The 15,833-nt window shown below is 35.1% G+C and overlaps 1 protein-coding gene across 4 annotated transcripts in view; it reads left to right on the top strand.

The window, feature by feature from the left end:
• The window catches only part of ECHDC1 (ethylmalonyl-CoA decarboxylase 1), a 53,457-nt gene extending 38,037 nt beyond the window's left edge, over positions 1-15,420 (top strand). For all 4 annotated transcript variants that reach the window (XM_015235774.3, XM_072965842.1, XM_006200032.4 and 1 more), the window contains exon 6: positions 14,925-15,420. In XM_015235774.3, coding sequence (XP_015091260.1) covers positions 14,925-15,333 — 409 coding nt within the window. In that variant the 3' untranslated portion in view covers positions 15,334-15,420. The remainder of the gene's footprint in view (positions 1-14,924) is intronic.
• Positions 15,421-15,833: the final 413 nt, after the last annotated feature.

Below are 15,833 nucleotides of genomic sequence, written 5' to 3'. Positions count from 1 at the left end.
TGCTGACTATCCGCCAGAGGCCAGTTTTGCCCCTAGAGGATGCCTGCATTCCTGCTCCTGTTTTCCATGTGGGCCTCCTTCAGCAGTGGTCAGTTAAGTTCCTTTCACATATTGAACCTTTCTCATTTACCCTTCTGCTGCAGCTCTGACTCTAGCTGGAGAAAGTTTCCTGCTTTTAAGAGCTCATGTGGGCCCACTCAGATAATCCAGGGTAATCCCCCTATTTTGCTATATGTAACCTTAATTACATCTGTACAGTCCCTTTTGCTGTGTGAAGTAACATACGCACAGCTCCAGGAATTAGGGCATGGACATCTTTGTGCGGCCGTTCTACCTACAACATATGGGCTTGGCATAGAGAATACAGTTGCCAGATTTTTTGCTAACTTTTATATTCCTTTCTGATCGCCAGTGAAAACTGGTGACTTTGTTATTCTGTTACCCTCATAAACTGTATCTTTTTAAATTTTTGTTTAGATACCTTTTAGAAAACATTAGTCAAAGTTCCTGTATACACCAAATTTATAAAGGTTCACTGATAAAAATATCTCAAAACTACCCATGAAAATAGAAAATGACAAACTCAGCCTGCTTGACTTTTCAGCATCAATTTTTGGCAATCAAAAGCACAAAAACAGTTTAATTACATGTCTAAATTTTCTTTGCCACTGAATTTGGTATAAGAGAGAAATTGGAATTGTATTTTTTGTTTGGAAATATAGGCCCTCTGTATCTGTGGATTCCACATCTGAGGATTCAACCAACCAAGGATGGAAAATAGTTGGGAAAAAATTTTCCAGAAAGTTTCAAAATATTTAAATATTCAGAACTTGAATTTGCTAGGTGCTGGCAACTATGTACATAGCATCTATATTGTATTAGGTATTACAAGTGATCCAGAGATGATTTAAAGTATATGGGAGGATGTGCGTGGGTTATATACAAATACAGCACCATTTTACATAAGGGAATTGAGCATCCAAGAATTTGGTATCTGCAGAGGGTCTGGAACCAATCTTGGAATGGACAAAGAGTTTCCCTACTCACTTAGACTCACTAGTTTTTAACATTTTGCTATTTTGGTTTTGTTTTTCACTTCGTGTGTGTGTGTGTGTGTGTGTGTCTGTTTTTTATGTATAATACATATAATAATTTTTCCTGAGAAATTTAGGAGTAGGTTGCAAACATCTTGCTCTTTTACTGCTTTAAATACACACACACACACACACACACACACACACACAAATATGTATATTCTTTTTTAAGAACTAGAATATTCTCTTACATAGTCCCAGCACAATTGTTGAATGTAGGAAGTTTTACATTGATGCAGTGCTTTTATCTAATATACTGTCCATATTCCAGGTGTGTCAGCTCAGCACTAACCCCCAGTATAGCAGTGTTTCCCTCCACTGCAGGACTGTGTACTGCACTTAGTTGTCAGAGCCCTTTTCTCTCTTTTAGTCTGGAAGGATTCTTCGGCCAACCCTTGTCTTTCATGACTTGACATTTTTAAAGAAAACAGGCCATGTTTTGTTTTTTGTTTTTCAATAGATTGTTCATTGCTTTGGTGTCTTCTGATGATTTGATTCAGGTTATGTATCTCTGGATAATACCCCTACAAAAGGGATATTGTATTGTCAGAGTATCACATCTGAACACACACAATGTCTTTCTGCCTGTCATTGGTGATGCTAACTTTGATCACCCTGTCAAAGTGTTTGGTTTCTCCACTGTGATTGCTTTTTTCCTTCTTGCAACTAGTAAGTAATACTCTTCTTTTTGCCAAACTTTCTCCACTGTGTTGAGCATTCCTGATTATTATTGCCCAAACCATCTTTGCTAAGACGCTCGCAAATTTTTATTTCTCTAACTTCACCACTTCCTGTGTGTATTTCAGTTATCATTCTGCTCTGACGACAAGCCCTCCTTTACCTGTTTCTTGTGTGTGTATGTGTCTGTGTGTATGTGTGCATGTACCTGTGTATTTATCATCAGTGTGAACTAATGGATTCTTATTTTTTAGTGGTTTATGGTTCATTACTGTCCTTGATTATTTTGATGCATAAATTGTCCCAGATTTGGCCAATGGGAAGCCTTTCAATCTGGCTCCTGTGTCTTTTTTGAAATGCTCCACCATTCATTCATCCATTCATTCATTTGAGCACTTACTTACTTTCTGAGTATAATAAGATAGTCCAGACTCATCTTATGTCTTCCTCTTCTTGGCCCTGGTCTCTGGCATTTCTCATGGGAGCACTAGTTCCTTTAAGGCAGAGGGGAGGTGGGTAATATTTAAAAACCAAGATCTAGATGCTGGGTGTTCTCATTGCTTCTGGCATCTTTGTTTCTAGACTCTGAGCAAACAAAGCTAGACCATGCATTAATTAATTAGAGGTCATGAGTTTATATTGATATCTCCAAGCCCAGTCTGTTCCTACAAAGTTTGTTCTTGTCTTTTCCCATTTCCTATTGTATCTCCTGCAACAGCCATGACCCCAGCATATTTATTCATTTACTTAATCTTACAAAGCATTTAAGGTAATTTTAAAATTATTGCCCCTATATCATTATGAAAAGTGAAACTATTAAAAAGAGTTTAAGTTTTGCAGGTTTTTTTTCTCCCAGACCAAGGGTAAATAGTCAAAGGTAATTTTTCTGTCTTCAGTGTAGTTATTTATTTGAAATATTTTGGTTCACTTAGTTTTTGTATTCAGTTTTAATTTTTCTTTCCTCCCATTCTTGTTAATTGAATTTTATGTTTTGAATATGTACACTGTTCCAGTGAGTAACAGTGTGTGTGTGGACTTTTTTGATAGTATTAATGTTATCTCTTAAGGTTAAATTCTACAAATAAGATTGCTGAATCACAGGTTAAATGGATATTTAGTTTTATTAGATTTTGCTAAATTCTCTAGGGAATAGACCGTTCTTCCATTTTCTCTAGTCTGTTTCACTTTCCTTTGCCAAAAAAGGCTACTTAACTTAAACTTTTTTTTTTTTGCCAATCTGATAAGTGAGAAATAGTATTTCAGCATAGTTTTAATGTGCATTTTTCTTTAAGTAAGTGAAATTGATCACATTTTCATATGATTAAGAACCATTTTTGTATCTTTTTTGTGAATTATCTATTCATGTTTTGGTTATTTCTCTATAGGATATTTGGCTTATTTCCCTTAGTTTTTATAAATTCTTTAAATATTAGGGACATTTGTTATTCTCAATGGTATATTTTTATGTGTTTGCCCAGCTTGCCACTGTTGTTTCAGTTGTTTTAGTTGTACATATATTAACATATATTACATGTCCTTTGTCTATTTCTCTGTTTTCTTTTTTTAGCCAGTTCTTACTCTCTTGGTTGTTTCCCTCTTTGTCTTCAGTGACCCTTCCTGAAGTTTTATTCAAACCTGTTCTTGTCTTTTTTCTTCTATTTCTTGAGTCAGTCAGCTCTTACTCATTTTATGTCTCCACCCACTACACTTTTTTTTTTTTGTACATTTCTATCCCTGATTTAAAAAATTCTAATTCAGGAATTTTCTTTTTCCATATAACTATGCTATTTGAAGATATTTTTCAGTTTGGAGTGATCATTACAGTTTTTTTCTTTAATTTCACGTTTTTCTGCTTGGGAAGGGAGGCGCTTTTCATCAAATGAAATGTTTGAATTTTACATGTTTTGCTTTATTCTTACAGTAGTTTTTTTTTTTTTTAATAGAACTGGCTTGATGTTTTCTATTCCTAAGTATTTTGTGGCTAGGATTCCTTGGTTGAGAATGCCATCATCTAACAGTTTAGTTTTTGGATGGATGACACTGGTGATGGTGATAACAGTGGAAATGGGAGAGGAGTTGGCATGACTTTTGTATCTCTTTTGTTTCCACAGAATCCTTATTTTTCCCCCCTCTTACTTTTTTTTACTTGTATTTCTCCAAGAAAACCACCCCTTTTCTACTTACCTGGGTCTGCTTCAGAAATGGTGCTTACTTAAAACTGTAACTTTCAGCCTTACTCATTTTCAAAAGTGAAATCTTTTTTTTTTAATTTGGTGTTCATTTCTTTACTTACAGATCATTTTAAGGATGTAGTATTCTCTGCCTCTGCATAGTCCTGTGGGTATGGATCATGTCTGGCTTTCTTTTGCTCCTTGCTAATTTTTTAACTTTGGGGAGGTTGTGTGGGGATGTTAGGAATTAATCAGGAGTCATTATTTTGAGACCAACCCCTGAAATTTTACTTTTTACAAATACAGTAGATTTATCAGTGAAATTTTCCAAACATTTAAGAAAAAGTAACACCAATCTTACATTACATCCTTACATTCACTGCAATCTTACAGTAACACCCTTTCATTGAATAGAAAAAGAAGTCATACTTCCCAGCTCTTTTAATGAGTATAATATTTATTCCCAAACCTAAAAATGACATTATAAGAAAGAAAACTATAGACCAATCACTCTCATGAACATAAATGTAAAGATCCTTAACAAGCTATTAATAAATTTAATCTAATGATAAAAAGGATAATACATCATGACCAAGAGGGTCTTATTCCAGAAATGCAAGGTTGGTTTAACATTACAAAATGAATTCGTATAATATACCACATTAACAAAAAAACGGAGAAAAATCATATTACAATCTTGATAGATGCAGAAAAAGCATTTGACAAAGTTCAACATCTGTTCATGATAAAAACTCTTAGCAAACTAGGAAAGAACTTTCTTAGTCTAATAAAGAACATTTATAAAAATCTTACAGTAGACATCTCATAATGATAAAAATATTGAAAGCTTTCCCTCTGGCATCAGGAACAAAGTGGGTACTGTCACCACTTCTGGTCATCATTGTACTAGAAATCCCAAACAGTTCAGTGAGGCAAGATTAAAGAAGTTATAAGGATTGGATTATAAAAAATAAAACCTTATTATTCACAGATGATATGATTGTGTATATAGAAAGAATATATAACTATATATTACCCAAAAGAATATATACCCAAGAGAATATATAACTAATCTACTAGAATAAGTTAATTTTATAAGTTTGTTGACTGTGAGGCCAATAAAAATCAGTAGCATTCTGTATGCCAGCAGCAGACAACAAAAATTTTAAAAACAGTAACATTTACAGTAGCATTAAAAAAGAAAAAACTAGAAACAAATCTAACAAGAAGCATCTGACTTCTACACTGAAAACTAGAAAACATTACTAAAAGAAATTAAGGAAGACCCAAATTAATAATGAAATATACCACATCTGAGGAATAAAAGACTCAATATTACAAAAATTCACTTCTCCAAAATAATCTCCAGATTTCATGTAATCGCAGTAACAATCCAGCAAGTTTCTGTGTGTGTGTGTGTGTGTGTGTGAACTGAGTCTCTAAAATTCATATGGAAATGCAGGGTACCAAGAAAAAATAAGGTAATTATGAAGAACAGAATTGGAAGGTCTGTATTACATATAGGAAGCCTATTGTAAAACTGTAGTAATTTAGAACAGTGTGCTCTTTGCACAAAGATAGAAAATCTGGCCAGTAGAGATCCAGAAACAGATCCAAATGGTATGGTCATTTAAGACAGACATGACACTGTAGTGCAGTGGGGAAAGGATGGTGTCTTTAGTAAGTGCATGTGTATGTGTAAAAATCAATTCCAGATGAATTGCAAATCTAAAAGTGAAAGGTAAAACAGTAAACTTTTTGAAAGAAAGCAGGACAATATCTCCGTGATCTTGAAGTGGTCAAAGATTTCTTAAATAGGACACAATAATCACTAACCATGAAGAAAAACATTGATAAATTAGACTGTTAAGATTAATCATTTCTCTCTATCAGAAACAAAACTAGAAGGATAAAAATGCAACCCACAGAGTAAGAGACGGTTATCTCAGTATTTTGAATCCACAAAAGACATACCTAGAATATATAAAGATCTCCTTCAAAGCTATAAGATAGGCAACCCAATTAAAACAAGTGGGCAAACAACTTGAAGTGACTTTCCACAGAGGATATCTGAATGGCCAAAAGGTAGGTTAAAAAGTACTCATTAGTTATTGAGGAAATGCAAATTAAAGTGCAGTTCCTTTCTACTCTGTACCCACCAGAAGAACTAACTGAGATGAAAGAGATGGAATAGGTCGAGTGTTAGCAGGGTGTGGAGCAAGTGCAACTCTCACAAACTACTGATGGGAGTGTAAACTGGTACAAAATTTTGGAAAAGGCCAGTATCTACTAAAGTTGAATAATGCCATATGCCCCGTGACACAGTCATTTCACTCCTTGGTATATGTAGTGGGTAGAATAATGGTCTTCCAAAAATGTCTTTAGCTTAACCCTGGAGCCTATGACTATGTTACGATATATAGCAAAGGTCAATTAGGTTGCAGTTGGAAAGAAGGTTGCTTATCTGCTGAATTTAAAGTAGAGAGATTCTCCTGGTGGGTGGGCCTAGAGTGATAACAAGTGTTGTTAAAGTGGAGGAGGGAGGCTGAAGAGTTTAGGGTCAGAAGAGGAAGTAATTTCCTAAGAGGAATGCAGTGTGAGAACTCAACCCACCTCTGCAGGCTTTGAAGATGGAGGAATGCGGTTAGAAATGTGGACAGCCTCTAGAAGCTAGAAAAGGCAAAAATAAATGGACTCTCCCTTGGAACCTGTAGAAAAGAATGCAGCCCTACCAAAAATCTTGATTTTTAAACCAGTGAGACTCATGTTGGACTTTTAACCTATAGATCTATAAGATAATAAAGTTGTGTTGTTTCAAGCCACCAAAGTTACAGTAATTTGTTACAGCGACAGTAGAAAAGTAAGACAGTATAAATCCAGGAGAAATGCATACAAATGGTCACCTAAAGATACGTCCTACAATATTCATAGCAGCACCATTCATATTAGCTAAAGACTGGAAACAACCCTAAATGTCCATCAACAGTGGGAGGGATAAATCAGAGTAGACAAAGTTAGTTGAATGATTTTAATGGCTCATGTCATCAAACGATGATAGTCTGATGCATTCACTTCCAATGTAGAAATAACCTGCTAATTTAATATTGACCAACTTAGGACCAATGATGGCTGGTCAGGGTACACTGTCTTTTGAGATGCTGGGCATAACACTGAAATACTATTACTTATCGATCTCTTTTCTAGAATTCATGCAGACGTTTACCATTTGGTTAGTAAGTAGAATATTTGGTAAAAGTTAAAACATGCATGGAAATGACTCTCACCAACTTCAGGATATTCGTTGCCAGTGGAGAGAGAAGGAAGTCGGAAAAAGAAGGGAAAGAGATGAGAACAGAGCTCAGAAATAAATGTGGCAAAAAGTTCGTATCTGTAACATCTGAGTGATGAGTACATGAGTATGTTATTATTTTTGTATTTTTGAAATATTTTGTAATTAGAAAAAGTTCTTAATAGCATACATTAATTCTACTATGTATGATACATACCCGTTTTTCCACCTTCAGTCAGACCTTAATTAGATTTCTAGCCCTCAGTGTTCTTTAAAGTGCCAGCAGGGGACCAATCACGCTTTTATATTCTGATTTTACTAAGTTAATATTGGAGGAAAAAAAGAATCTTGTTTGGGCTTCTGAAATTGCGCAGGTCTGGTGTCCGCACTTAGGAAATCTGCATTCCTCAACGAGTGTTACAGCGCTTTTAACATTCACCTAAAAGTAACATGTTATAGGTCCAGCAAATCCTTGTTTTTTTTTTTTTTCTTTTTAATGGAGATTGTTTTCCCCACTGAGTCTTTACACTAACAACTAAAGGAATGGAACAAAAAGAATCCTTGAATAGTTAACAGTTTTCCAGAAGGGGACAGATGAGAAGGGGTGATGGTGGTGGTGGGCGCTAGTTGTGGTGGTGCTGTGGTAGGAATGTGTGAGGGCAGGAAAGTTAACAGCACAACAGAATGGAAGGGAAATCAGGCTTAAGTGCTTCCACCACATAGACAGAGTAGTGGCGCCCAAAGATGCCTGCCCACACTGTTACTCCCCAGAACTTGTTATTAACATTTGGTAGACGGGACATTGCCAGTGTAATTAAGGTTCTGGATTTTAAAACAGGGAGATTATCCTGGATTATCCAGATGGACCCAATTCACATGAACCTTTAAAAATAAAGACATGAGGCAGAATGGGACGTCTGAGAGATGAGAAGCATGGGAAGGCTTGAAGATGGAGAAGGGGACCACGAGCCAGGACCGCAGTTGGCCTCTAGAGAAAAACAATCCCTAGCCGAAAGCCAGCAAACAGACAGGGACCTCAGTCCTCAAGTTGCGTGAAACTCAGGTCTGCTGACAACCAGAATGAGTGGAAGTGCATTCATTCCAGGGACTCCAGAGAGGAAGTACTGCCGCCACCCTGATTCAGCCTGGGGAGACTAAGCAGAGGGCCTGGCTGAGCCAGGGTGTACCCAGACTTCTGACGTTCAGAGAGAGAGAATGTTTTCTAAGCCAGTAAATTTGGGTTATAGAATCAATAGCAAATAATACAGGTCGTAATATTTTTTAAATGTTTATTATGCTTTCTGATTATAAAAGGCTATGTGCTCATTCTGGTGAATATGAATCACCTGGGGATTTTATTAAAATACAGTTCTAATTTCATAGATGTGGGGTGAGGACTGAGGTAATGCCAAGGTTGCTAGTCCTCAGACCACACACTGAGTAATGATTATTTTGAAAATACTGATTTTAAAAATATTTTAAGTATTTTGGAAGTACAATATACCTTACTGCATATTAAAAAAAATTTTTAAATCCCTTATTGGGTGATCCAAGAATAATAAATTATGTCTAGGTATCTGTTTTTATTAACAAAAATTTTAAAATATACAGTTAGACTGTATATAAAATAGATAAACAACAAGTTTCTACTGTATAGCACAGAGAACTATATTCAATATCTTGTAGTAACCTATAATGGAAAAGAGTATAAAAAGGAATATATGTATGTATATGTGTGACTCAGACGTAACACTGTACACCAGAAATTGACACAACATTGTAAACTGACTATACTTCAATTAAAAAAAGAATAAAAAAAATACAGTTAGGTATAGAGTAAAAAAGTTGCTACCATCAAAAGATAGCTAGCATTAGCATTGTGGTGTGCTTTCTTCATGTCTTTATAAAAAGACATATATATAACTTTTTATTTAAAAAAAATTAGGATTATATATCATATAGTTTATAATGACAGTGTTTCCATATCATTAAGTGTACTTGGAAAACATGAATTTAGTAAGCTTAAAATATTCTATCAGTATGGATGTACTAAAATATCCTTTTTTTCTAATTTTTCTCTATTATGATTAATGCTGTGATAACTACCTTATACATAGGCTTTGTCCTTTTGGATTATTAGCTTAGAATAAATCCTAGTACTAATTATATAATTCAGTACTTAATCAAAGGATATGAAAATTTTCAAGGTTTTTGATATATAGTGCCAAGTTATCCTCCAGGAAAGATTCTGCCAATTTATACTACCACTAGCAGCATCTGAGTGTCTGTTTGAGAGCATCCTTTCTTACAATGATTATACTCTTAAAAAGATCTTTTCTAATTCTGATAATCAAAAATTAAATTTTAATTTGCATTTTTAAAGGTTTTTAGTGAGGCATAAATTTTCGTACATTCATTGATGTGTGTGTGTGAACTGTCTACATTTTGTTTTTGTTTTTCTTTGGAGTATCAAGATTTTAGCTGTTTATACACTGAATGAAAAACACATTTTATTCCTCTCTCTCTAGAGAAATACAATTCTCAACTATGCAATTTAGAGCCTGCCCATCTAATTTGTCTCCAATTTCTGACATTGTTTTCATGAATATAAATAACCCCAGCCAAAGGTATTAGCATTTCCAGCTGCTACCCGTTAGTGCAAAGTATATTACAAAGAAAGGGAGCTGGAGACATGCTGTTCCAAGGGAGCACGGAGGGGAGCCCTTTTCTAAAATACTAACTTAATGAATAAAACACAAAATATATAGACATAATAGACATATGTGCTCATGTGCGCATGTGCACACACACACACACCCCCCCAACCAACACATCCCAGAGTCATTAAAAAACAAATTCCATTTTTGCTGTGTCAGTGCCTGTACTCTGAGTATATGTCCACCTCAGGAAGCAGTCACATTGCCCATGTTGCTCTGTTTTGTAGTAATCACTGTTTTATCTGGAAATTCTTACTTTGATATCAAGAAAATCCACCTCTGAGCATGCTAGGATTACTAACTGAATGTTATAATCAGACTTGATATTCCCCAAACGTTTTCCTGTCTGTTTCTCCCTCACTGTACCACCACTACTACACACACACACTCATTCAGCCACATACTCTCTTACTCAGGCAGTCTCTTTGCATAAAATACATGGAGTCTCATGAGGGTTATCATCTTAGAGTAGGAAATGAGAAAGGTGAAATATGGGGAGAATCTTTGGGTTCTTTCCTTCCATTTTCCATAATCATCTTGTGATGGCGGCAGATAGAGAGCAGCAGGAAGGCTCATGTGCAAACAAGTAAGTGCTTATGTTCAAGGCATGATTTTAAAGTACTGTTTGTGGTCAGAGATGGCTGTTGCTATTATATAATTTTATATAATGTGCTTCCCTATGTCACCATAGTTTGCTTTATTGTGTTTGGTTTGCTCTTAATATGCCATGCAAAAGGACCAGCAATTTCTGGCCCTAAAGTTTACTTAACCAATGGCTACAGACTTAAAATATACCACATCATGTTATTTAATTTTGTAACAGGAATGCTTGCTTTAAAATTTTTTTAAATATTTATGCTTTTACTTATATTGCACAATATTCCTTAAGTTAGTCTTAGATATATGTGGTCTTTTTTTTTTCAATCAATTTGGAATCTTCTTCAGCCATGTCAATAACAGAACACAGTATTATTTCTACCTTTATGTGGAAACCTAAAATTGTATATATTTTGTAGTCACCATTAAGAGATATTGAGGAAGGATGGTATACTATTATTTGCTGGGTTTTCAGTGTGAGTGTAGCTCTTTTACATTCAGTTTTAGGGACTGAGTGACTTTAGCCCAGGGAACAACTTTATAATGCCTTTCTAGGAGAAACACTACTGTTATTTGTAGTGACTTACCTGCTAATGCAGCCAACTTGGTAATAATAGAAGCCAGTACACACAGAGTTTAATACATGCCAGGCAGTGTGAGGCTACAAAATACATAGAACTTTTATATGCCAAAGAGAAGTATAAATAATACTGTGCTCTGTAGATGTGGCTGAGGCAGATTTCACACTGATTTTTTTCCATAAACACAATTCCTCTAAGATTCTGTTTAAAAGAATTATTGTGCATATATATATATATATATATATATATATATATATATGTTCTAAGTGAGTTTCATATATTAACTCATTCAATACTCGTGGTAACTCTATGGCATAAGTACTACTGTTGTATCTATTTTATAAACAAGCATGCTGAGGCCCAGAGATGTTAAATAATTTACTCTTCTTCATCCTCTTTATACCATGTGTCTTTTTTCTTTGCTATATTTTACAAGGTGCTACATGCAACCAGTCTGATGGCCAAGCTAGGCAGTCTGGTATATGACTGTGTACTGGACATCAAAGCTGCACTCTTCCCTATGCAATTATTTGTTTCTATCTTTACCAGAGTCCATTAAAAGTACTTCTAATAATAAATGTTTAAAAAAACTTTTTCTTTCATACCTTTTACTAAACTTCCTATTTTAGTGAAATTTGGTAATTGTCTTAAAATTATTTTTTTTGAGTACATTTGTTCAAAGTCCTGCAACTTATAGCTAACTCACCAAAGAGCAGTAGCACAGTGAACAATCCTCTCAGGTATCAACATTGACTTTGCATCACCTGTCAAAGGTGATCCTCTTCCCCAAGGTATGGGTAGTTTTTCCTGTAACATTGATGCATGTGTACTATGATGATAAGTGTATCCACATCTGATTAATTTCCTCATCTCCCCTCTCCCAAGGTGTCACAGGAAATTTTAAACCTTGCCAATAATAATTACACTAATTAACAGTCAGAAGATACTTATAATTCTTTTACTTGTTAAAATAAGAGAATTTAATATGATTTTATAAATGAGTCTGCATATAAGGATTAAGAATCTTGTTTTCTACATAGATTAATAGATTATACCTTGCAATAAATTATATCACAGTTAACTGTATCTAAACTCTCAGTAATTAGTGTGTAATCCTGTAAGGCTTATCAGGAAGCAGTTTCTATTTTTGGATATATCTTATTGATACGTTATTTTCTTCATAATTCTGGCTATCACTACTGAAAATTTTATATTTAAACTTTAGCTTTTAGATTAACAAAGAGTCCTGTGAAAGGGTACCATCTGAATGTTTCATATTTCTCTCATTTGAACTACCTGGTGTTCTTTTGTCACTATTAACTTTTGGGGTCATATTTGCTGATGTAATATGTATATGAGTACACAAGACACTCGGGGCATATGACATATAAAGATTGGATGTTAGAGTTTGATCACAACAGATATTTTTACAAAGATTACCTCAGGATTTTTTAAAAGTTGTAAAATATGATTCAAGAAGTCATACCTCACCTTATAAAATATGGCAAAGGGGAAAAAAACACACGGTATAAAGATGGTATTAAACATTCTTCTTTAGAAGAAAGTAATTCCAAATAAAATGTGCTTATTACATAGATGACTTTTGTGTCATAAGCTCATCTACATTATCCCAGCATCTAGGACTTTAACCAGTTTTCATGTTCAGCTTATTTTAAATGAGTTTTTTCCTGACATAATTCTTTTCTGTATTGTAGGCATAGCCAACATCAGTGTCAATTCCAGGATATAAGTAGGAACGGTGGCACATTTAATTTATTCTGTGAAAAGGATTGTGTTCAATATAAATATTCCTGTTTCTAATCTATTAGAGTTTACTGTAATCTCTGTTACGTTCCTAATTTCTGACCCTGTTTATTATAACAAGGCAATACTCCTCCAATTTGAGGCTAGATTCAGATTCTTAAAACACTTCTTTCTTCCCTACCATTTAAAAATTATTTATTGAAAACTACTATTTTCATGGCTATTTGCTTTTAAAAGCAATTGTCCATAATTGAGGCAGATTTTTCCCTTACAAAAATTCACAGCTGTGAAGAGAAAGTTCTCTTTCCCAGTGGGTTAATAAATAGGCTTTTGTGAGAATTCTCTATTGGAATACTTCTCTTGATTTAAGGGTCAAAGACTGAGAGTCTGTTGTTCTTGGTTCTAAAGCAACCAAACCACCTGCAGCTGAGCATTGAACACTTTGGAATACTGAACTTAATGTCTTCATTTTTGTAATAAGTTTCAAAGCAGTAACATCTCTTAAAAATTAAAATTCAGATACGAACTTTGGTCTAAATGAGAGGTTTTAACATAGTGAATGCTTTTCATTTGAAGCATGCAGTCAAAACACAATTCAGGTTGTGTTTCCTAAACAGTATAGCTTTATGCAGTGTGTTAATAGTATACACGTATTTAATTGGCAGATGTGATTGCTGTGCCCACTAATCTGTGTTTATTCCCTTTTATTGTTCCCCTTTGCTTATTAATCACCCTACTCATAAAAGTCCCAAGATTTGGGGAAATGAATCCCTGCTATAGGAAATTAATCCTTTCAAGTCCAACCCAAGCCATTATCAACTTTCTTAATGGTATCCCTGTGTCTAGCTGACTGCTGACGTTTACCGTAAGGTGAAGAGCACACATAATGAAGCTAACTTACCTGGGTTTAAAATTCTGGCCCTGCTATAGCTGCACGGCCTTTGGGTGAGCTATTTAATCTCTTTTGCCTCGGATTCCCCCTCTGTGAAATGAGCGTGTTACTGCACCTCATATAGTTGTTCTGATGATTATTTAACGTAAAGTTCACAGTTGAACAGTTGGTGTGCTATTAAATGCTAAAGTCTTAACACAGCAACATGGGCTTTGATCAAACTCCTCCTGAAAAGCTTCACACTTGAAAAATGAAATCCTCCTCCTAAGGACCTGTTAGCCGACCTCTCTGATTTCATCTCCCATCACTCTCTGCTGACTCTATTCCAGCTACATTAGCCTGTTCCCCAGACATACTACGCAGTTCTACTTCAAGGCTTTTGCACTTGTAATTCCCTCTTCCCGGAATTCCTTCAGTTTTTTGCATCATTCACTTGGGTAGCTGCTCAAATACACAGAAGCCTTCTGCATCTAAAATAGCACACCCCCAACACACATATCCTCATTCTCTAGTCCCTTGCCCCATTTTCTTTATAGCATTTATCACCACTGACATTATAGTGTTTAGTGTCTTTCTGTCCTAACCGGCATGTAAACTGAGAGAGGGATTTTATTTTGGTCATTCCTGTAGTCCCACACCTAGACCACCTGGCATTGGTAGTGCTTAATAACTGTCTGTTGGAAGACTGGACCAATCTATCCTGAGTTAAAAAAAACTGCCACTCCCCCCCGGCTAAGGACTACTGACCTTAACTTACTATGCATTTTTTTTTTCATGGTATGCACCTAACATTTCCTGCTCTCACATTTCACTTTAATCCAGATTTTCTCATTAGGCTACAACTCATTTTAGAAAGATATACTTTGGGCTTTTAGAAGTAAACAAAAACATAAAATACAGACTAGACTCTTATATGCAAAGTAAAAGATAAGCAAGCACAACAAAAATGTTAACCTTGTTTTCAAAGGGAGGTGCTAAGTACTGTGTGGTAAACTGAATTCTACACTTAGATTTTTTGAACGTTCAGTTTTTAATAGAACATATACCTATCTATAATAGAGATGTCAGATCAGATTATGAATAGGTAGTACTTTATGACTAAAGCATATGTTGTTTCAGAAGTTTCTTTTCTCTTTTGCAGGTTAATGACTGCGGACAGTGAGATCAGATTTGTCCACAAGGAGATGGGTATAATACCAAGCTGGGGCGGTGCAACCCGGCTGGTTGAAATAATCGGCAGTAGACAGGCTCTCAAAGTGTTAAGTGGGGCCCTTAAACTGGATTCAAAAAAAGCTTTACACATAGGAATGGTTGAAGAGATCTTGCAGTCTTCAGATGAAACTGAATGTCTCAAAGAGGCACGAGAATGGCTACAGCAGTTTACCAAAGGGCCACCAGAAGTAATCAGAGCTTTGAAAAAATCTGTTTCTTCAGTCAAAGAGCTTTGTTTCGAGGAGGCATTACAGACTGAAAGAGATCTCTTAGGAACAGTCTGGGGTGGACCTGCAAATTTAGAGGCTATTGCTAGGAAAGGAAAATTTAATAAATAGTTTTTTAAAAAATGATGTACTACAAGTAAAACTCTCAGATTAATATGTACAAAAGTTAAATGATATTAAATATCAATGTCAGAAGTACTTTGAAGGCTGTTTGTATTTGGGTTTGTTTTTTAATAAGTGAGTACCTGCACTCACTGGTCTAGTTTTCAGTATATCTGGGTATTTATCAAGTAATCTGGAACACGTGGCTAAAATATACACCACTTTTGGGTTGAAAATTATAATCAATTCCCAGGTTCCCAAAATAGCTCTTAGGCTCTAACCAAAGACCGATTTTTGAAAGGAAAAACTACTACTTCTGGTGGTATTTATCATAAAGTCTCTGTTTTTGTCTTAGGAGATAATTTACAAAAATAACTTAATGAAACTTATAGAACAAAAGTGGAGAGGTCAGGGGACAGGAAGATATGCAAAGGTATCAGCAATCCTTTTCTTCTGCTCCAAACACCTGGAGTAAAGAAGTCATGGGGAATTGGCTCTTCTTTTAAATA

This window comes from Vicugna pacos, chromosome 8 (assembly GCF_048564905.1).
Source record: "Vicugna pacos chromosome 8, VicPac4, whole genome shotgun sequence".
NCBI classification, from domain to species: Eukaryota; Metazoa; Chordata; class Mammalia; order Artiodactyla; family Camelidae; genus Vicugna; species Vicugna pacos.
Note: the sequence above shows the minus strand (reverse complement) of the source record. Positions and strands in the feature narration are given on the sequence as shown.